This window comes from Triticum dicoccoides, chromosome 4A (genome assembly GCF_002162155.2).
Source record: "Triticum dicoccoides isolate Atlit2015 ecotype Zavitan chromosome 4A, WEW_v2.0, whole genome shotgun sequence".
Lineage (NCBI taxonomy): Eukaryota > Viridiplantae > Streptophyta > Magnoliopsida > Poales > Poaceae > Triticum > Triticum dicoccoides.
The window spans coordinates 732,468,219-732,491,587 of NC_041386.1; the positions used below are offsets into that span (position 1 = coordinate 732,468,219).

Below are 23,369 nucleotides of genomic sequence, written 5' to 3' on the forward strand. Positions count from 1 at the left end.
GTCGTATCTCAGCAACTTCCTCCATGGGGCGGTGTTGTGCACGCTGGTGACCCAATCATACGTCAGCTTCTTCCTGATGTTGAGTACTTCCTTGGGGTCGTAGTTGGGCAGTTGGCTACCATTCCACTCGGTGGCGTTAAGCAGTGCGAACAACCCACACTCATTACTGCAAAAAATGGACAAAAAAAATTGTCACATAAAATTAAAACCAAAAAAAGGTAATGCACTCTGTGCAACTACTTATGTCCTACTGTGCAACTGCTTGTGTTCTACTGCAACTCATTATGTGCCACTTTGCAACTACTTACGCGCCACTCTGCAACTAGCTAGATAATCCATTAGAAACTCATAAAAATGATAATACAGATTGAAGACTAGTACTGTGTCTTAAAAATACTAAATATTGCACATGTAGAAAAATTTAAAAACTAAAAAATGGTTGTATTTGATTGAGAAGGAATGAAATGCTTATTGTCTTACTTGCCAAGCTGCTTCGGTACGTCAATGTCAATAATCTGGAAGTGCTCGATGCTGAACTTTGGGTAATGCTTCCTCCATAGCTGGCGTACTGCCCCCGCAATGGTAGAGGCGTTGTTCATCAGCTCAATGTTGTCCAGCGTCCTGCTTGAATCAAGAACTTCGAAGCGTCCGTCCCTCAAGTTGACACTGAAGACCCAATAATGCCTCCCTCCGTCCTTATCGGTTACATCTGCGCACTCGAGCACTGGCAGCATGACCTGCAAGCGTGAACGATTTCAGACACAAATACAAGATGTAGCTAAGAAAAACAGTAAAAAGACTTTGTCAAGTTAAAAACGGGTTGCAACAAGTATCTGCCAACTAACAGATGTGTCATGTGCAACTGGACATGCTGTGGGTGCCAACTAAAAAAAGATTGATGATGTGGGCACAACACTCACCAAGTCTTTCTTGTCGAGACGGTTCTTGTAATCAAACTTCTTGTTCATCTCATCCACATTGTGGATCCCTTGCTGTAATTTTATCTGCAGAGATTATAAAACATGGCTCAAAACTCCTTAGTAGGTGAAAGGCCTCCCTCAAATGGTCAACGAAAAGTGCTACAGAACAAAGATGAGGGTAAAAAGAAGGTTTTGGAAAAACTTACAGAAAACCTCAGTGGCATAACAACCTTCTTTGACCCTTCTGGTAAGTTATCCGTGATGTGTAAGATTCCAGTCTCAATAACAATTTTTGACAACCATTGAACCGGCTTCATCGAATCAACTAACTCCTTTAAAGAAATGTAGAAAGCACCATACCTGATTATCTCAGGGCTGATTTTTTTTTGAAAGCAATAAAAAGACAAGTTAGCTCGAAGGGTCACAGCAGCAAAAAAATGTGCATGAAAATGAAAAAAGAACAGTGTGCAACTAAAAGCCCTGTTCTGTGCAACATACTATGCTTTCTGTGCAACTAAGTGGCTGGTGCTATGCAACTGAAAAAGATATGTATGAAGGCTGTGGGGAGTTAGTTTACCTGGTAGCTCCATCATTTGCTCCTTTGTGATGCCTGACCCAATACAAGAGGGCAGCGTAAAGCTTGTTCACTACCTCATTGGTGCTGAAAGTCTTGTTCTTGTTGTAGTCGATGAATGGAGACCTTTGAGATGCTGCAGGCCTTCTTACCCTCCTCTGTCTTTGTGCAAGAGGTGGCCCCGAAGAACTGCTCGTGCCAAGTTCTAGTTCTGCGCATATCGGGGTGTGGCAATTCTCTGGTGAACCAACATCTAGTTCTTGAGATATTGCCTTGCCAGCATCAGCAGCATCACATCCTTTATTCACAGCTGCTGGGTCTAACTCACACTCATCAATGCTAATCACACCGGCTTCCGCTGTATCTACTGCTGGAGCAGGTGCTGGAGCATCACCATCTATGCCGAGGTCAAAAGATGGTGCATCACAGAACCCGTCACCATGATAAGAGTTTGATCTTCGTAAGGGTTCAAGGACCAGGGCATCTCCTTGCGGCACAAACATGGGTGCATCATTCACTGACTTGGTTCGCAATAGTGTTGTAGTTGGCGGCCTTGGAGGCTTGCACCTACTTATAATGTCGAACACCTCCTCTTGTGTTAATGGTTGCTGAAAGACAACTCTTGGGGACGGCACTTTGATAGTTGGATCACCTCCTTTTGTGTTTGGCATTGAAGCATCTCTATCAGTAGGCACCTTGGGACTTGCAGTTGCAGTGGTGCCTTCCTGACCAGCTGTGGTGGTTTTGACTGTGACCATACTGCTAACTGACACATCAGTTGGCACACTGGTATCTGTAGTTGGCATCTTTCCAGTCTGAGTTGGCAGCAACCTGGCAGAACTTGGCACCCCTGCATCAATGGCTGCGGCTCGCAGCTCTCTCTCGTCTCTGAACCCCAAATCTTTTGTGGCCTGTTCCCCCTTTGCGCCCCTGGCAAACTTGACAATCTTCTGCTTAGGTGGTTTTGGTGGGACTGTTGAAAGGGGAGTCTTCCCCTTGATCTGTTGAACTTCTCTGACATTGGTTGGCTCTCTGCTCACTACTGTTGGCATATCAGTTTGAAGCACAGCTTCCTTGACCATATTTACTTCAGCATCTTCACTCACCATCTTCTCCTTGGTTTGAGGCAACTGCAGATTCTTCTTCATTGAAACTGCTTTACACTTCTGGACCACGTGAGGGTTTGCCGTGGATGCTGCCTTGCTCTTCTGGAGCTTAGGTCTGGGAGCTGCTTTAAATATTCCTTGTATTTTTGCTTTGAATGAACCCAGTCAAGACCCTTCCCTGCTTCCTCCATGTCAATTTGATTCTTTTCAGCATCAGTTGATAAGAACATGCTCTTGTCAATGGCAAAGTTGATCTTCTCACACATATCTTTGTCGCTGAAATCTGGCACGGGAAAGGTGGTTGGCAAAGCTGGCTTCAAGTTGCAGAGCTTGAACATATCAATGCTTCCCTGAGACTCTGCTTCGTCATTTTTCTTTGACTTTGGCAAATCCTTGTCTTTCCAGCAAGTCTTGTCAATCAACAACTGTAGTGTGCTCCTGCTACTCAATGAATTGCTGCTGCTCGCAGGGGTGGCGTGAGTGCTAGTCCTCCTGGATGTGTTGCCACCTGTACCACCAAAACCAGGAGCGTTGTCATCATCATCGTCATCGCTGCTGTCGCTGCCTCCATTGGATCCCCCTTTATCATCACCATAATCATCCTCGTCTTCTTCATCCTCGTCTTCTTCCCTCTCACTGCCATCAGCTGCTGCGCCTTTGTCTTCTCCTCTCTCACTGCCATCAACTGCTGCCCCTTTGTCCCCGTCCCCCTCTCTGGCCTCACCTTCTTCTTCCTCCTCCTCTGCATCACTATCTTCTTCCTTGTTCTCCTCCTCTCCTTTGTCCTCTTCTTGTTTGTCCTCCTCCTCCTCCTCCTCCTCCTCCTCTTCCTCCTCATCCTCCTCCTCCTCTGCATCTTCTTCATTGTCATCCTCATCCTTGTCCTCCTCCTCTGATTCATCCGCATCTGTCTCCTCATCGTCGTCAGCATCTATCGCTGCTCCCATTTCCTCATCTTCTTCTGAATCATCCTCAACAAATTCTTCTTCTTCTTGTATAGTTGACCGCCGTCTCTTTCTTTTTGGAGCACGGCGTGATGCCCCAGTTTGCATTGATGGCTGCTGTACGTAAGGATCAATATCTGGTTCCTCGTCATCAATCTTGGCAACTTCTTTAATGAAGGTGCCAACCTGTTCAGTTACAGCCTTGCATAGCTCATTGACCACTTTCGCAATTTTTGCTTTTTTCTGCATCAACACAAAAAAGACTCAGTACTGATTCAGTTAGAAAAAATAATAAAAAGTAACAATGTCTGTAACTGACCATGATGTGATAAGCAAAAACGACTAATACACACTTTCTGGCCAACTAAAAACATGATTCTAGCCAACTACACATGCACTGTGGCACAAAGTAAAAACCATGCATTTCTGCCAAAAGTTGATGACAATGGTTGTAAATGAACACTTTGACTATCCAAAAGAACATGTGCAACTACAAAACCTTATATGTGCAACTGAACATACATCACAGCCAACTAAATTCTGAATTTTCGCAACTACAAAAGTTATACATGTCCAACTGAACATACATCCCAGCCAATAGAAAAAATATTGGTAAGTGATACAAGTTTATGTATGCAAAACACTAACCTGCGGATTGTATGTTATTGGTAACTTGGATGCCACAAATGCTTCAGCTTGCAAAATTCCACCAAACAGTGGTGTCTGCTCCGTGCCTCTATACTCCTCTTTAAGCTGATGTAAAAAAAAAAGAGAAACAGAAAATAACAAGGTTATCAAAATAGATTTGTGTGTTGAATGAAACCACACATTACAACCTGTGCAACTACAAACAAGATACTGGGGTAGACAAATTCAACTATACATATATGCAACTGAACAAAGACACAAAAACTATGCAACACACATGGCACCTAAAAAAAGTTCCTACCAACTGATGCAACACATCTGTGCAACAAGATTAGTAAAACTGTGCAACTTAAAAAAGATGGTGTGCCAATTTAAAATAAACATGTGTGCAGATTGCCAAACTTAAAGCTATAATCCGTGCAACTACATGCATTGTTGTGCCAACTGATGACAGTTTTCTGTGCAATTCCCAAAAAGAGTGACCAGACATCAAAAGAACATAGAAGGAAGACACTGTTGGAAAAAAACAAAAAAGAACTCACTTGTAATTTGCCGAACACACCAAGAGAGATAGTATCCTTCTTGATCACCTTGGCAATTAGAGTACTATCCCATGCATTCGATCGTATCGCGCAGTTGCTTACTGGGATGTCATGTACGAGCGCATCAAGGTATAGTATCTGCACCAGACCCAAACAAAAGAAAAAGCCAAGTTCAGTTATTGTTATGAGAATTTCAGCAAACTATAACTGCACAGAAAGAACAGCAACAGATGGAAAAAAGTGGTCGTTTTCACTAACCATCAAGTGATACAAGCAGCAGCAAACAGTTTGCTTCTCCTGGTCCATGTTCCAGAAAGCTTCGTTAATGTGTTCTGCTACAAAGAGGCAGATGTTTGTATTCTTTAGCATTTGATGATCTAGCACAAGTCCATAACACTTTGGGCTGAGCTTCAAGGCCGTGGTTGGTGCTAGAAAAGTACTGAAGGCAACCGCAAGCCAGGCCATAAAAAATGTGTCATCCGTTCTTCCAGCCATATGCTCAATTATCTTGAGCCATGTAGTGATCTGGCGATGAGAATTTCCAGTTATGTTGAAAGCCTGTCTGAATCTCCTAGTGGCATCCTTGTCAACTAAATATCTGACTTTTGGACCCTTGTTTGGGAGATCAAATACCCTCTGAACACTGTCAGCATCAACACGGATCCTTCCCCTTCCTGGGAAAACCATTTCAGAGGTCTGTGGCTGGTAGGACTGCACCAGGAACTTAGTGAGGTCTGCTGGAAGTGTGTCTGATAAGTTCAATAGCCCCCCGACCGACCTCGAAACTAGCTCTGATTTCTGTAGTGGAGTTAGAGAGGCGTTGAAATTTGCAAAGCGCGCTGGTGATGCCCTTATCCTGCCTGCTTGTGATGGTCGCTCCACATCTTCCCCTGGAGCCACCTCAACTCCTTCGCCGCTGCCCTGTTGATTAGAAAATGAAAGCATTACACAAACATTAAACACAAGAGAAAAAACAAGAATGAAAAAAAACTAGCAATCATCATGATGTATTTGTGCAACTAATAAAGCTCATGAGGACAACTGCAAAAAGACTGCCAGTGTGCAACTGAATGTGCAACAATAAAACAGTAAATAAAAAAAGAACGAGACCTGGCAGCTACAAAAAGTTCTAGTGTATGTGCAACAATAAGAAATGATATTGCAACACAAGAAAAACAGTAACTAAAAAAAGGTTTGCAAAGAACTATTCAAATAGCTCATAAAAACACAAAAAACCCACATACCTCAGCATCTGCTGCGGAAGATGCGACAGCTTCTCCAGCAACTGCTGCCTGCACAAAAAAATGACCACTGATGTCAACTATGAAAACATGCCAACTAGTGAACTACAAGATGCCAACTAATGCCAACTAATGTCAACTGTATTTAAATCAAAATGACTAGAGATGTCAACTACAAAAGGTTGTTATTGACAGACTAAAAACAAAAAATAGTGTTCCGAACTGCTGCATAATTTCATCACTATCTAAAAAAAGGCGAGAAAAAACACTTATATTTGAGATTTTACTTACCCTAGAAGATGACTCAGCTCCCTTGCCAAGTGCTGCACGTCTAGTCCGCTTTACAACACGGAACTGATCAGCATCCTAAGAAAAAAACATGAGCATGGGAAAAAATAAAAAAAATGTTATATGACCCAAACAAAACCAAAAAATGGACTTGTGTCATCAACATGCCACTTACCTCAACATCCTCTCCCTGCTCAACACTCTGCGCAAGTCGTGGCTGGCGATTAGCAGGACGCTTCGAGTTCCGGCGAAGAGGTTGACTTCCAGAACGTTGATTAAGCAACCAAAAGAAAACATGAAAAAAAGACATTAGCATACATGCATAAGTTGAAAAACAACTCAAAAACAAAAGAAAAATAAGTGAATAAAAATACATCTCCTTCATTGCCACCCGCATCTCCTCCTATTATAACCATTTTTGCCCTGCGGAAGGAAATACAACAAAAAAACATAGTTAGAAGATGTGGACAACCAACTACTACAATCATGCAGCCAACTGGGCAGTAAACCTTGTGCAAACTGGACATCAAATAAGCCAACTAACTTTTTTCTGCCTAATTGTTACTTGCCAATTGTGACAAGTAATACCTAGACAGAAAAAAGTTAAGTAAAGGCAACAAGCTCAGTGAGATAACTTATTCTGAAAAAAGCGTCCATAGTTGAACATGAAGGAAGACACATGAAAACAACCACATCCACAACAAAAGACTTGCACATTGAGAAAAATTAAAATGGAAAATTGGCAAGCATTGGTACTAAATTTGCACAAATCAAGGGGTCCTAGTTGCACAAAAGCAGGAGAATAACACATAAACCACCACAGCCACCACAACGCTGGTGGATTGGGTAGATTATATTGGAAAATTGGCAAGCATTGGTGCTAAAAATGTACAAACAAGAGTCCCTAGTTGCACACAGCAGAGGGGGGAACAGCCAACTAGTAAAAGTGTATAACATATGCAACTAAGTAAAACCAACTAAGTAGAGCAACTGGCACAACTGTATAACATATGAATAGCCAACTTAGTAAAAGTGATGCAGCCAACCGAGCAGGCAACTTGTGCAACTGAACACAGTATAGACAACCACCTAGTACAAAAACAGTGAGCCAACTGACCAAAACAACTGTTGCAACTGCAGAGCATATGGACAGCCAAAGTACTATATGGACGCAGCCAACTGAGGAGAATTTTTTGCAACTAACCACTTAAATCTCTGAACACCAACTACGAAATCAGCCAATGCATTGCACACAAAAACAGTGAGCCAACTGACCAAAACAACTGCTGCAACTACAGAGCATATGGACAGCCAAGTACTATATGGACGTAGCCAACTGAGGAGAATTTTGTGCAACTAACCACTTAAATCTTTGAACACCAACTACGAAATCAGCCAATGCATTGCACACAACATTGCGCACATCTAATACAACTTACAGAATAACTAAAGAATCATGTGCAGGTGTAGAACATATGGACAGCCAACTAGTAAAAGTGATGTAGCCAACTGAGCAGGCAACTTCTGCAACCGAACAGTATGTAGAAACCCAACTAGCAAAAAATTTGTGCAATTGCAGAACATAGGGACAGCCAACTACTATATGAATGAAGCCAACTGGATAGAATTTTGTGCAACTGGAACACAAGTGTCTACCAACTAAAAAGTGGCCGTGATACAAGTTTCACCCTCTTAGTTGGTTAGCACAGGTAATGGTCCCTAATTTGCACAGGTACTAATTTGCACATGACCCACGAGAACCACCAGAAGGCTGGCAGATTGGCTATATTATCTCAAAAATTGTCTACTGCTGCTCCTAATTTGCACGCAAGGGGCGACAGAGTTGCACACCGCGGGGGAAAACACTCATCAAAAACACCAGATCCACCGCGAGGCTTCAATCCACAGAAAAGGCACTATCGCCGCGAACCACTCATCCTCCCTGAACCATATGCACGAGCTCACCCCCTACTGCAACTCAAAAACGACAGGATGAGCACAACCCTAACCCATCCCTGCCAATCCGGCGGTTTCCCAAACGAAGTAGTCCGCTGGGGTGACCTCAACCTCGCCGGAAAATGAGTTCGACCTCCCTAACCCCGACCGCGACCTCGACCTCTACCTCGACCTCCCTGACAACGACCGCGACCTCACCGGAAAACGAGCGACCTCATCGGAAAAAGGAGGACGGGCGAGTGGAGAAACAAGCAGGGACGAAGACGAGGAGCGCGCGTAGGAGCAGTACCAGAGCCGCCGCGGACGACGACCCTCGCGGCGCGCCCCGCCGTCGACCACAACCCAGCGGATTTGGAACCGCCTCCGAGCACCAACCAACGGCGAAAGCAAAGGGGAAAGTGGAGGAATGGGCGGCGAGAGGTGGGGGTGGACGGGGTAATGGCACGAAATTCGAAACCGCCGCCCACTACGCACGACGGCTAAAACGCTGGAGAACTGCCTAATCCTCGATGACATGTGGGTCCCACGGACGATTTATCTCGCGGGCGCGGCGCAAATCGGACCAGCCGACTGGTCCACACGCGGGTCTGAGCGGCGCGGCCCCACCTCCCGACCAGGGGACACCTGGACACCGCGCGGCGTCGATCGGGACGAGATCGAGCGGCTCTCGTTCGGCCGCTCGTTCTGTCTATTTAGTGGCCGGCCGCTTTTTAGATTTCAGGAAGAAAAATATATAGAACAACCCACGTACGCACGTCCCACCGCCCACTCCCCTTCCCCAAATCCATCTCCCTCGATCCCGTGGGCCTATCGCCGCCGGGGCTGGCCACAATCGTTTCCCAAAGAAAAAACATCTCCGCTCGCCCCGTCCCAGCCGCCCCCCACACCCCGGAGGAGAGGCAGCGACTGACGGGATACGACGTCGATGCTGGTGGCGTGAGGACGGCCCAAGCACCACCACGACGGCAGCTCGCCGCTACGGTGGTATGTACTGGCGTCCCATCTCCAACTCCAAGATATGGGTAAGCGCCCGTGATTTCTACCCCTCCCCTCCCCTAAATTCCTAATCCCCCTCCCGTCTCGATCCCGCCCATGTTTTGATCCAGAGGCTATTGCAGCACTGGCTGCTTGGCGACGGAGGATCGGCATCCTGCACCATGAGAGCAGATTGGGTGTTGCTATGCCCAATTCCATTGCTGGATTGCTTGTGCTCTCCACGGCCACTGGAGTGGGTAGCGGGTGAGTTGGAGTTCGATTTTGTTATGGATGTGCGGCCTGTGGTCACAATTAGGGAGAGGTATTTAATCTGTGGGCTAGGATCTGCATTGGGATCTTGAGAATTAAGTGTCACCAAGCGGTGTATAGTTGTCAATCAATTCCGTGATTTGAAGTTTGCCTTCATTAGAATCCTGAAACTCAAGAACGTGGGTTTATGTTTAAAAGCCTAAATGAAATAAATCAGTTACTTTGCACAACCAAGTCGATATTGTGTTTAATTAGTAATTAGTGAAAAAATACTGCATACGTAATTAAGAAGTTACATGAGCAGGTTCCATTGTCAAGACGAGGGCATTGTGGCATACAAACACAATGCTATGAATATTCTGTTGCTTACAAGCCTCGTATGTACTGCATGCACCAGGAGGGGAGGAACGCTGTGCGTGGAGTTATATATGATGGTACTTTTTTGGATTGTTCAATCAGCGGACTCTGGTTATAACTCCTGACAAATTCTTGAAATCTTTAATCATGAGTATCATTTATCTTTTACACTCTTGTTTTCCTCACTTATGTCTGTCCAGGAGTATAGTCGATCAATTTGCTTGCTTACATATTTTTACGTAGGAATTTCAGTGTTGCTGGTATTACAACTTCATGCTATGGGGTGGGGATACAAGTGTGAAAACTTGGAGATCAATAAAAGGACAAGTTGTTTAGCATTTATCTACCCTCTCGGCAGCGATGCATAACATCGTCCGCAGGTTCTTCGTCAGTTCTAACTCCCTGGTCTGACATGAGATGTATATGTGCTTGGCACTTGACCCAGCTGACATGTATGCCTGTGCAGATCTTTGGTGTCTGCGCCATATGCTGCTGGATGGCACAAGAGGTGTTCAAGCGAGTGAATGACATGTACGCCGTGGCGGCACAACCCTGTTTCAGGGAGAAAAGGACTGAGGCCCTATAGGTAAAACACATCATTCAGCCAGGCGAAACAAACTTGTTAAGTACCTCATTGTTATACTGCACACACTTTTTGTAATACTTGGCCATAACTATAAACAACTGTGGGATAAATTGTTCTTGTACAAACAGGGGGTGGCTTTTTTATACAGTTTGGAGAAGACCCTTCTGTTACAGAAGGTTATGATGGTACAGAGCACTCCGGAAACATACCAGCCGCCAACATGATTTGATTGTCCAGTATATTTGATGCTGCAAAATCTGAAAGCTGCAAATGTAATGTTGAACATCTCATTTCAAAGTATTATGTAATGATTTTTTTTCTCTTTTAACTTTATATTCTTTGTCTCTTAATAAATGCCACGGTTATTAATTTAACTTTGGGATAGGAATATGATTTTCTGTCTCATTTCATACATAGAAGCTTGAGCCTTTTCCCATTTGTGTTCTCATCCATTTTTATCTTGCATAAATTTAGGATCGTTGTTTTCCCTTGCTAAGCTATTTTGTACAATTTCATGATTTAATCAGTAACCACTAATTCTTCTCACGCAGATACACGGTGAAATAAATTATATTCCATGGCCATTGAATTCGATAATTATACAGGTTTCATCTTTTGACTCAAACATGTAGGGGTTCAAGAATGTTTTTTTCCTAGATTAATTAGTACATATATTTTTTGAAAGCATTAGGTTTTTTGACTGTTAGAAAGTAGATATGAAGGAATATTTGTGGGTAGTTCAATGTGTTCCGATTGTAAGACTAAACTATATACCATCTACATATCTTTATTTAAACAAATAAATGCATTCGGATTGTATGATCCTGTAACAAAAGGAGAACTATTTGGGTGCAGTTTTGGTTGAGTTGATTCTTGATAGTATCACCTCAATATGTCACCCATGCATACATGAGGTTTTTCCCGTTGCAAGGCACGGGCACTCACCTAGTATAAGCTAATTGCAGCACGGGTACACGATGGAGCTCATTGCATCAATCAGTACTAGCTCAGCAACTCAAGCTTTGCATGCTAAATTTCTGTGGGTGGGGGACGATCCCATCGGAGCGTCGTCGTCGCCTTGATGACGTCCCCGCCGATTCCATGGCGGTCGTCGTGTCTAAGAGCACTTGCGCCGACGTCCTCAGCGGCGCAAGGATGGCCGCAGCTGGCAAAGGGCTCATGCGCATAGTGCTCGATCGAAGTGAAGTGATGAAGAAGGTGCTCGGACGAACGTGCGTCTTGGAGCCATCCACTAAGTTTGATCAGGGCGAAGCACAAGGCCACAAGCGCTACATCACCCCTCTGGATGTAGAACCGTTTTCTATGCGCCTTTCCTCCAGTCATGAGGTATGAGATTGCCTATGATTGCGAAACTGAATTTGCCAGTCCTTCGTCGTTTCTAAACTCGCACCAGATTTGGGTCGGCGCGAACGGGGATTGGCTGGCCTATCTGCGAAATAACGGAGGCATCCAATAGCACAACGTATACACAGGAGATACGGTCTAGGCGCCACCTCTTGAAGCCATAGGCCTTGTCAACGAGGGGGCAAATGTCATACGGAATTTCAACTATGATCTCAGAATGGCTACATTGAAGAAGATAGCCATTGCGCATCCACCCGCCGGGTGGGATGGCTTCAATGGCTATTTTCTCATTGCCGTCTTTGACAACATGATTGCCATCACCGGCTCCGAGGCTAACTCCAACGCAAAATCCTGGTATATGCTGGCCCCCACCAAATCTTCCTCGTCGCTACCAAGATGCCGTCAACCATGCCGGGCGGATCTTCGCGGTTACAGATGATGGAACTTGTTTCATGTGGGATCCTCGCGCAGGCGGTAAGCAAATCTCTCCGTACTCTTTAATATTTACCGTCGCTAAGGCGGTCCTTGTTCGAACACGCAGGTTCCATGCAGCCTCCTCTCGAAATTCAATCACCACATCTCAACCACGACATACCCTACCAGAATGAATGGAACAGTTGGATCGTCGAGTGGCACCTCGTCCTCGATTGCAGAAGCTTAAGCAACATGCTTCTCGTGGAAACTGTTCTACAAGTGTCTAGAGGAAAGCCTGCCATTCCTTACCTGGGTCGGAAACTGTGTGAGTACACGACGTCAAGCTGTGTGGTGTACAAGATGGATGGATGGGCTAGGGACCTCCGCGGGGCAGAATGGGAGCCGATCAGCGACGTAGGTGAGTACTCCATCTTCGTAGGGAATAGCTACCCCCGCATGATACATATATGGCCCACCATCCATGGAGAGGACAACTTGCCGTTCCTTAAGCATAGTTGCGTCTTAGTCGCCCGGCGCATGGCGTACTTCATGGAGAGGACAACCGATCTCTATCGCTCTTGCATGGACGGTTCTGCCATGCTGGGCTGTGAAATGCCAAGCTGCACTTTCAGATGCGATACGGCTGTTGTTTGGATCGTGTCGTCACTGTGCAACTTTGATGACCGGAACGAACCCATGGACAACGTGGACGCGGACGTGCTTTAATTCGCTGTAGGCTACCCAATCTAATAAGGACTATGTGTGCTTGTACTAAATTAAAGAATTGCGTACCAATATATTAATATGTATTTGAACTTATGGTTTATTTGATTAGTTTTAGGGGCCATCGTATGTACCACACACTTTCATCCGACCATACTAGCAATTTAGCACATTTCCTACACTAATAAAATAAAGTCGGCGGCGGCGCGGGTGTTGCAGACGATCGGCAAGTCCCGGACGACCGTTAATGTCGACGAGCGCCGACATCCCTCCCGCCGATAGCTTTATTTTCTTAGTGTAGGAAATGTGCTAAATTGCTAGTACTACATTAGCATGGTCGGATGAAAGTGTGTGATACATACCAAGACCCCTAAAACTAATCAAATAAACCATAAGTTCAAATACATATTGATATATTGGTACACAATTCTTTAATTTAGTACAAGTACACATAGTCCTTATTACATTGGGTAGCCTACATCGAATTAAAGCACGTCCGCGTCCACGTTTGTCCATGGGTTCGTTCCGGTCATCGAAGCTGCACAGTGACGGCACGATCCAGACAGCGGCAGTATCACATTCGAAAGTGCAGCTTGGCATTTCAGAGCCCAGCATGGCAGGACCGTCCATGGAAAAGCGACAGAGATCGTTTGTCCTCTCCATGAAGTGCGCCATGCGCCGGGCGACAAAGACGCAATATGCTTAAGGAACGACAAGTTGTCCTCTCCATGGACGGCGGGTCATATATGTATCATGCGGGGGTAGCTATTCCCTACGAAGATGGAGTACTCACCTACGTCGCTGATCGGCTCCCATTCTGTCCCGCGGAGGTCCCTAGCCCATTCATCCATCTTGTACACCACGCAGCTCGACGTCGTGTACGCACACAGTTTCCGACCCAGGTGAGGAACGACAGGCGCTCCTCCAGACAATTGTACAGCAGTTTCCACGAGAAGCATGTTGCTTAAGCTTCTGCAATCGGGGATGAGGTGCCACTCGACGATCCAACTGTTCCATTCATTCTGGTAGGGTATGTCCTGGTTGAGATGTGGTGATTGAATTTCAAGAGGAGGCTGCATGGAACCTGCGTGTTCGAACAAGGATTGCCTTAGCGGCGATAAACATTGAAGAAGAGTATGGAGGGACTTGCTTACCGCCTGCGCGAGGATCCCACATGAAACAAGTTCCATCGTCCGTAACCGCGAAGATCCGCCCGGCATGGTTGACGGCATCTTGGTTGCGACGAGGAGGAAGATGTGGTGGGGCCAGCATATATCAGGATTTTGCGTTGGAGTTAGCCTCGGAGCCGGTGACGGCAATCATGTTGTCAAAGACGGCAATGGTAAAGTAGCCATTGAAGCCGTCTCACTTGGCGGGTGGATGCACAATGGCTATCTTCTTCAATGTAGCCATTGTGAGATTGTAGTTGAAATTCTGTATGGCATGTGCCCCGCGTTGACAAGGCCTATGGCTTCAAGAGGTGTCGCCTGGACCGTATCTTCTGTGTACACGTTGTGCAATTGGGTGCCTCCGTTTTCTTGCAGATAGGCCAGCTAGTCCCCGTTCGCGCCGACCCAAATCTGGTGCGCACTACGAGTTTAGAAACGACTAAGGACTGGCAAATTCAGTTTCGCAATCGTAGGCAATCTCAGACCTCACGGCTGAAGAAAAGGCGTGTAGGAAGCGGTTCTGCGTCCAAAGGGGTGATGTAGCACTTGTGGCCTCGTGCTTCGCCCTGATCAAACTCAGTGCATGGCGCCAAGGCGCACGGCCGTCCGAGCACCGTCTTCATCGCTTCACTTCGATCGAGCACTATGCGCATGTGCCCTTTGCCAGCCGCGGCCATCCTTGCGCCACTGAGGACGTCGGCGCCAGTGCTCTTAGACACGACGACCGCCATGGAATCGGCGGGGACGTCATCCAGGCGACATCGATGCGCCGGTGGGATCTTCCTGCCACATGTGCATCCCGTCCTGCTTATGAACCCTCTTAACATCCCCAGCTCCGGGCGCCATTTCTACCTCGCCGTTGACCGCCTCCAGTTCAAGATGGTGCGTGTCCAACATCCCTGTTACCATGCATTTTTGGGTTCCTCCCAGCTGATACCTGTGTCCAGTTAAGCATCCACAGATTGTGCGCATTGAAAAAGATTTTTATTCTTGTGAACCTGTGGTTGTTTTTGGTGTGCAGAGGACACTACTGGAGCTCCTAGGTGTTGTCTCTGATCGCCACGGCTCGGTACCCATTGCCATATGTGTTTCATCCCGGGATGAGCTAGATGCTGTCTGTGCTGCTGTTGCCAACCTCCCCTTCGTGTCCTTGTCACCGCTGGTATGCTCAAGTTGGGTTGGGTGCCAATTTCCATGTTCAGTTCTGTGATATACTTTGTGGTGGCGTCATTGACAATTGTGGGATAGCTAACTGTATGATTGATATACACAATTTGCACTGTTAATTGCTTAATTCTTCAAGAGAAAACATTGATAATGTTGACACCTTCATCTAGGAATTATGATTGTGCAATTGCAGCTATTTTTATTTATCCAATGATCCCAGACTTTCTTGCTTTTCTGTTACCCCTGCTATCGAGATATGAACGTTGTTTCAGGTTCTCTTGATTCTTTATGGTCCTTGCTATGAACTAATTTTGCTACTTAATAATATCAATCTGTGGATTTGTGTACACAGTACAGCGATCAAGATGAAGCTGAGCGTGCATCTGTTCTTGAGAAATCCCGTCGGGCAGCAATACAGCGAAATCAGATTGAAGATACTTCTATTGGCGAAAGTCCCAAGCCTGAAAGGGTGGTCTTGAAGCTAAATATTAAAGTTGTAACAGATGCTTGCTTGCCTTCGGCGGCGATGGGAGAGGCTCCCCTTATGTCTCGTGTACTGATAAACTATGAATTGCCTACAAAGAAGGTGAGCAGTCCTAATTTTCCATGATATTTTACCTTCAGAACTTCTGTGGCCCAAATACCCTTAACTTTTTATGGTCAATTTTACCTTTCAGTGCTATCATGCAATCATGCTGTTTCATTGTGCATCATTGGTTCTAGTTTGTAGATCATTTTGTGTTACCTGATCCTTGTGTCTGAATTTTTCAGGAGGCTTACTTAAGACGTGTATCAGCATGCTTGGCAACAGCTAACTTAAAAAATATCAATTGATCCGCCTTTTCGAAGTGCTGATGTAGTTGATGTACTATGATTGTGCAGATGGAATCGTGATTAATATGGTGGTTGGCGGTGAGGTGGCTCTTCTAAGGTCCCTGGAAGAAACCAGTGGATTCGTCATTGCAGAGATGCCAATATAATACATGTAAATAAACTCTTCTTAACACTTAAAATATGTTTTGCTAGTAATACAGTGAGCTCTTGTGGTCTAAACTGAAAATATTTGCAATGCAGGTTTCTGAGATATTGTGACAGTCTCAATTTGCTTCAGAAATTACCACTACACTTCAGGGCTAACTAGTCCAGTTTCTATTGGTGCTTCTTTGACTTGTGGGATTACTCTTTGCTTCCTTCATATGTGGATTTGTCTTTAAATTAGGTTTCAAAATAATGGGATTGATGTTTATTACTTCTATTTACTGAGTAATGGACCTTTTTTTTACTTGAAAGTCCTTATCTGTCTATATACTTCTATTTCGTATAGCATTTAGATTTTCAGACTAGTACGACAATCAATCCTATTCCTAAGCAGTGCAAAATTACTCGCACAAACATCTGCAGTTCCAATAGGATCAGTTGCAAAGAGACAGCCCAATTGGTATTGCCATGAAATGCTGCAGCTATGTTAGAATTGGTGCGCCTCAGCTGTAGCTTTGTTGTATTATCCTTTGGAAAAATACATGCTATCGTCTGTTACACTTGAAAACACTAGATGTTGAGAGGGGTCTACCGGTACAGTTCATCCTTTCCTTCATAATTTATTAATATATTTCACATATTATTCATCCCATGTTCTATGTTTCAATATATTCCTGTAAAAAATAAATGAGTGTGCCCATGCATCCATCTTTTATGTCTGCATTTGGCATACTTCATTTTGCATACTCTGGAAGTGTGTACTGTTGGTTGAAATGTTATAACTGAAAATTGATGATGTTTTACTCTGCTTCCACCATTTCTTTGTTACACAATAATACATGAAAGTTGGACACTTCAGATTTTCCCGCTGTAGTGTACTGATGACTAAATGGCAGACTGGAATTCTTTGGTTTTGTTTGATGATGTTGCACAAACGATATGCTACTTCGTGCTAGATCTTTTTTTTTCGCGAGGAGCCATTCAATACAAATCAACACTCGGTCCACACTTGACCCTCGAATCAACTAAGTCACATACTGTCTGCAGCAACACCCTTTCCGCCAGACATTCAAGCATGTCGGTCCCTTGACATGCTTGACTTGCTTGTTAGTTCCAGGATCCTCTGGTTCCATAGGCATCTTCCATAGTTTAGAAAAACAATCATCAGCAACAAACAGCGTGGGGGATTTGGAAAGAACGCAATGATAAATTATTCAGAAGGATACCTCCATCTCATGCCTCTTGGTTGAGCAGCTTTAAAAAGGATTTTGCGCTCCTGCAGTACAGAGCTAAACAGCAACACATTCCCTTCATACTTTCCCTTGTGCAATCCTTGTAACCAGACTTCTCAGCACCTCACTGTTGGCCGTTCTATTAGCCCTCTGTATCACTAGTGTTAGTCCTCCCATCATCCCACCCTCTGCTACTCTAACACCCTCATATGTAAAAAAATTGTACAGTTGACCCTTGACATTTATTAATAAAAAAGAGAAACAAGGTGAGTGGGAGCCTTTCCCACTGTCGTTAGCCCTCAAAAAAAGATGGAACTTGTGTGCAGGATCGCCTATCTTGGTCGAACATTCATCAAATTGGCAAAGTCCATAGCTCAAAACCAAGTGTCGGCCTATCAGATCGAAATGGACATTAAAAGTTAATATGCTCTGAAAAAACATGGATGCAAAGGGAAAACACAAAGTGCCCAAGAACCATATGCATTGGTTTATCCCGTCTACAAGACTGCAATGCGATAAGTTAGCTTAGCCTAATGAAATGAAACACAGGGTAACCTCAGGACGAACAAATTACGACCATGTAAAAGTATACTTTAACTATAGTGTCTATGACTACAATTAACAGCAAGAAGATCTAATCAGTTGAGAGAAATTGGATGGACCAATCTTTTCAACAGATTGACATTAGTCACAAATTTATCACTGATTAACTCATGCGAAACTTTGTCTGAACAAAGCAATTTCACAGGTCCCAGCTTATCATGCAACAGACTTTTGTATGAAGAGCAATCTGCAGGATTCTATTATGCGAGAGATAACATTCAGTATTATGATCTGAATGCAACCAATGATGCATCATGGAAAGCGTGTTTATGAAGTTGCATTTTCATGGTCCTCAAGTAAATATTTTGCCACGCCATTTTTTTAATGAAAAATAATCTCAAGATTCATCTTTGGAACTAAGGTATGCTCTTTCTCAACATTTCCCAAGACAAAAGAAAATGAATGCTTTGGATAAACATTGTAATACAACACAGTTTGATATTGATTACTTACCATAAGAAACAAGATTTGATTTGTCGTTTCCGTACCAAAGACATTATCTGTTGAAGAAGCTGATACCATCTATTGTCTCAACAAGTGTAGAAACAATCAAGTTATATGTCAAATGGTGGTTGTGGGAAACTGTGAACCACACCTAATTGTGTTGTTTGGCCAGCACTGATATCTCTATGGCGACGGTGCGTAGGCGAGATTTTCTGTTGTCTTTGCCCCCCTGGAGTTAGGTGGCCGAGGTTGCCAAAGCCCGCTGTCATAGTTTTCTGTCTCCATGGCCTCCTCTCGGCAAGTTAACCCTCAACTAGGAACCACTAAACAATCAGAACTAAGCAAGCCATCCTCAAACTCCTGGAAGCTTGGTGACATCACATACTCAAAGAACATACACTAGAAATTATCTACATACGAGAACCAACCTGTGATTGGATGGTTAGGGGGCAATTGTACCCCTAGCGCACCAGGGATCAAACTCCAGGTTTGGCACTTTGCTTCTCACAAAGGCAGAATATTTTCTCAGTGGGAGATGCCTGTGGTGACTTCGTCAACGCAATACCCATTGGCTCAACCTTTTAGATATGCTCATAGGGATATGGTGTGCATATGTGCACTCATTACGGGGTGAGTGTTTTGAGAATTCGACAACGGAAGAGAAGGAAGCCAGAAAGAAATGGCACCATTATCAACCCAAACCTAAGCAGGCTTGGGTTCTCCTGTGCATAGTTTAAGGGTATTTTATGGGTTCCGATAAATTCTCTTCTCCTCAATGTCCGTTCTATATTTGGTTTTCATATCCAACACTATTTATATTTTGCTCTGTTTTTGTCCATACTACCAATGTCCCCCAGTCTTGATCTCCTCCCATGTCGCCCTCCAACCTCTAGTGTCGTCCCCACAAGCCATATATCCACATCCAACACCATGCCCCCCTACGAATTCCAAGTAGTTTTAGTACTACTTATGATATGATCAAATAGTTTTAATTTGCCAAGTTGAACCTCAAACTGTAACTAATCTCAGAATGCATATATTGTCGAGATGACATGGTCTAATCTCTAATGAGATGCTATACAAAGCAAAACCACCACATAAATTGTTGCAAAGTTGATGTTTGGAAGTTCCGCAAGAAAGATTGCGAGTTCATTGCTAAGACCAAGCTAGTCACATCAAGCCTTAAAACATCCAAATCTGGATACATAGCATGGGCATAAACTGTAGTATGAGTACAGAGACCTATTAACTACCAAAAATGGTGAGTCGTAGTTTCTGCTAGTCCACTCTCTTAATCACTAGCACTTTATATATAATGGTTATTATTCGTTTTGTTTCAAATAAATCTGCCCAAACTTTCATAGCCCCAAACCTATAATGTGATCATCCTCATCCCTCCCTCTCAAGCTAGTCTAGTTTCGGGAAGTGAAATGTTATTTTGTCTACTTTCTCAAATACCGCTTAGCTTCATTTGTGAAGACCTAGAAGTACTGAGTTGTCATAGTTTTATAATGCATATAGAATATGCTCATATATATGGCACAGGAGAGATCATAGTGAGTTGCCCCTGCGTCATGAGCCACATGATTATCTGAAGATGGTCCACATGGCCTGGTTTTATATGCTTACGGCTTATCAATGCCACTGGCAACTTCTGAGAAGAGGGGATATGAAGCCAACCCACTTGTTGGAATCTCATACGATGTAGATATTTCAAATAATCAGGCATTCATATTTATAGATAGTAAAAGAGTCAAAAAAAGCATATAAGAAAATTATAATATATTTAAGTGGCAAGTTATTTTTAGATGGAGGTAATTTTGTTTATACTCAATTTAGATTGAGAAGTAATTCTCTTTAAAATAATGGCCTAACTAAACTTGAAAATTAACAAACTTTCTATAACAAAATATAGGTCTCGTGTCATTGATATATATTTCTGATGAGAGATGTTCCAGTTATACTTTGAGATTGAACAATGTGAATATGCATTATGTCACTAAAATACAATTAAAATGTTAACATTATATTATAATCATATTGTATTATTCAAAAACTAGTTTTAAATTTAATGACAATCGTATACAAAGAACTGAAAATGTTTAATATAAATGGTTAACAAATATTTATTTTCGCTCGTATAAGATATATGGTTGTATGGATAGTTACCGACCCAAATACATGTTTTTTCAAACTATAAAGAAAAAGTTGGCTTTTGGTTTAAGTTATCACTATAGTTTCTATATTAAAGAAAGTCAAAAAATATTTTCCATAAATTAAGAACCGAATAAAATTGGTATTAAGAGACAAAGAAGATGAACAAGTGCACATAACCCATGATTAACAAACTCTCCAACTTGGACAAAGACGTCTCTCGGATCGTGGAGGTTAGATATGAGTGTAACTAGAGTTTAATTAATTGACTCATCCAAATACCTATGATGTTCAATTACGCTGTTAAATCGTTCTCGCTGGAATTTTTTTTGTCGATTTATGCATTTTTATGGTGCCGAGTCTGCTCATTTGACATGCAGTGTTGCAGTTTGCAAATTGGATTAAATGAATTTACATCTAACTATTTTGTCTAAAATTTTCCCCGTGTCGAACCCGAAATGTATGCACAAATATGATTATTTTTAATTGTTCTGTATATGATATACAGTGAAATGATGAATTGTATTAGTTTCTTGAATCTGTGATTCGTCGAGGCAAATTTTGTGGTAGCAAATATAATGTGCAGACAGATACGAAGTGAAAATTTGTCAGATAACTCACTTGTATCATATAGACTTCCGTGTCATGATAACAAACATCATTGCCTCTGTTTCTCTACCTCTACCATCTCAATCTTTTTTTCACCTGTAAAATTGTAGTTTTTGGGTAGAGCCAATCGAATATTTATAAAGCTTACAAAAAATGGTTAGACATTATCCTGTTAACCTTGGTATTCATTGCTGAAGGATTTGATGTGTGCGGTGTTCTACAATATTCTTGCTACCCTCTGCAGCTGCTCTTTTCATGTTTTCTACAATATCAAGAGCGTAAAGGTTGTTTGTGACAGGAGAAATTATTAATTCGGTGTTTCATTTACTGACCTGAAGGAAAGAATAGGAGCATATGAAATGTATGCTATCTATGAATCAATAGATCTTGATTAAAAAGAAAGCATGCCACCTACCTATTTGGTATCACTAACAATATTCTAATTCTTTTCTATAGGATGGGATAGAATAACATAGTACAGGTGCACGTGTTCATATATACGCGTATACACTCACCCCTATAAATGCACACATGCACACCCTATCAATATGAGCACCTCCGAGAGACTCAGTCGCCATATTATCTTGAGATTTATGAAATCTCCATAGGCGCCTTGTAGTCGACGGGAATGTCTTCTCCCATTGAACCCGCATCGCCAAAAATTCTGAAATAAATTCAAAAAAATGTGAGCACCAGGACATGAAACCTGGTAGGCTGGGGATACCATTGTCCTCCTAACCATCCAACCACAGGTTAGTTTGCGATTGGATAGAATATAGTTTCTATTGAGCACAAGTTGAAACCTGTACACAAGTTAAAGGATTAGATAGCTTAGAGCATCTACAACCTGATAAATATAATTCGGCTCCTCAAACGCAGGTGGATGTGTCCGGGTGTGTCCACGGGCAGTGACCGGGTATCCCTCATTTTTCCGTTGATCATCTAACTACCTTATATTTGATACCTCATATCTATGCAAAGCATGAAAAATAAAATCTACATACTACATAAATAACTTATAAGCTAGGCTACACTACTCATCGTCGGAGATGTCAATGACCTCTGCGCTGGTAGTGCCGGATGGCCCTGCCTTTGGCGGATGGACGCCGGCCTCACCTCGGGCTCCTCATCAGACTCTATCTCAGTGAGCTCCGCGCCCGCTAATGGAGGACGTAGCAGTTTTCCTCCACCTCCGCATCCGACTGGATGGAGTCGAGGATGGCATGCTCCTCTGCCGCCTCCACCGCTTGGGCCACCTCTAACTCCGCTAGCGCCTTAGGCATGACGAAGCCCGCAACTGGAGGCACCATATCTTCCTCTTGGTTGTATCCTCCTCATCCTCCGGCTCTGCATCCGCCATGGCCCCAGCCTGCTGCCCCTGTTGCTTCTCCTCCTCCTCCAGCTCCTCCTACTCCTCTGGCTCCAGTGAGTATGGAGGTAGGCCGACTATGAATTAGGGCTTCACGCCTAGCCCGGATCTACTCAAGCAGCTCCAGCCGCTGTTTGATTCGGCGTAGGGGCATGGCTAGCGGCGGATGATGAGTTGATTGGAATGTGGCGGCGGCGGATGGGAGTGGAAGGAAATGGGACAGGATATGGTTTGGGTGCCAGCGTCCGGCTTAAATAGTCAGACTAGGGCCCTCAGGCGGCGCGCTGGAGCGACGCCACACGATGCCATCTAGAATCGGAGAAGACACGCCCGCTGGACCCATGGGTTTCGAAGTGTTTTGGCGTGGGTCCCAACCAGTAGTGGAGCTATGTGCAAAGCTAAGCGGGCCGCTGCCCCCGAGCCTTAAATTAAGATGAGTATGGACAAGAAGAGCAACGGTGGCCGGCCCTTGCAGCAGCCCATAGAATGTTAGCTTTCTCCTTTGTGAAGTTCTTCTGACCGACCGACCGCGAAATGAACCTATTCTTCACCCATCTTTCTTACTCTCTACATGGGCCCTGAGAAATCAAGAATTGACGTGATATCTATTGCATTCTGCCTTCGCTATTTGGTTCAGCAGAGCTGCCTCAGAGCAAACTCATTCAAGAATCAGGAATCATCACATCACAAACGCTTTTGGTGAGCGACTCAAACAGGGTAGCAAGTAGCAACGCA

General features: G+C 43.8%; 1 protein-coding gene across 1 annotated transcript; it reads left to right on the forward strand.

Moving 5' to 3' along the window:
* The first annotated feature begins 14,879 nt into the window (after window positions 1-14,879).
* LOC119288222 lies at window positions 14,880-16,512 on the forward strand. The gene is made up of 6 exons (XM_037567857.1): window positions 14,880-14,960; window positions 15,100-15,240; window positions 15,598-15,831; window positions 16,017-16,051; window positions 16,123-16,230; window positions 16,320-16,512. The coding sequence occupies exons 1-5, from the start codon at window positions 14,889-14,891 to the stop codon at window positions 16,223-16,225; spliced, it is 585 nt and encodes a 194-aa protein (XP_037423754.1). The 5' UTR covers window positions 14,880-14,888; the 3' UTR covers window positions 16,226-16,230; window positions 16,320-16,512.
* The last annotated feature ends 6,857 nt before the right edge of the window (window positions 16,513-23,369 follow it).

Coding starts and splice junctions, on each gene's coding strand:
- LOC119288222 (XM_037567857.1), top strand. CDS start 14,889: ATGAACCCTCTTAACATCCCCAGCTCCGGGCGCCATTTCTACCTCGCC. Junction 15,241..15,597: donor TCGTGTCCTTGTCACCGCTG/GTATGCTCAAGT, acceptor TTGTGTACACAG/TACAGCGATCAAGATGAAGC. Junction 16,052..16,122: donor CGTGTATCAGCATGCTTGGC/AACAGCTAACTT, acceptor GTACTATGATTG/TGCAGATGGAATCGTGATTA.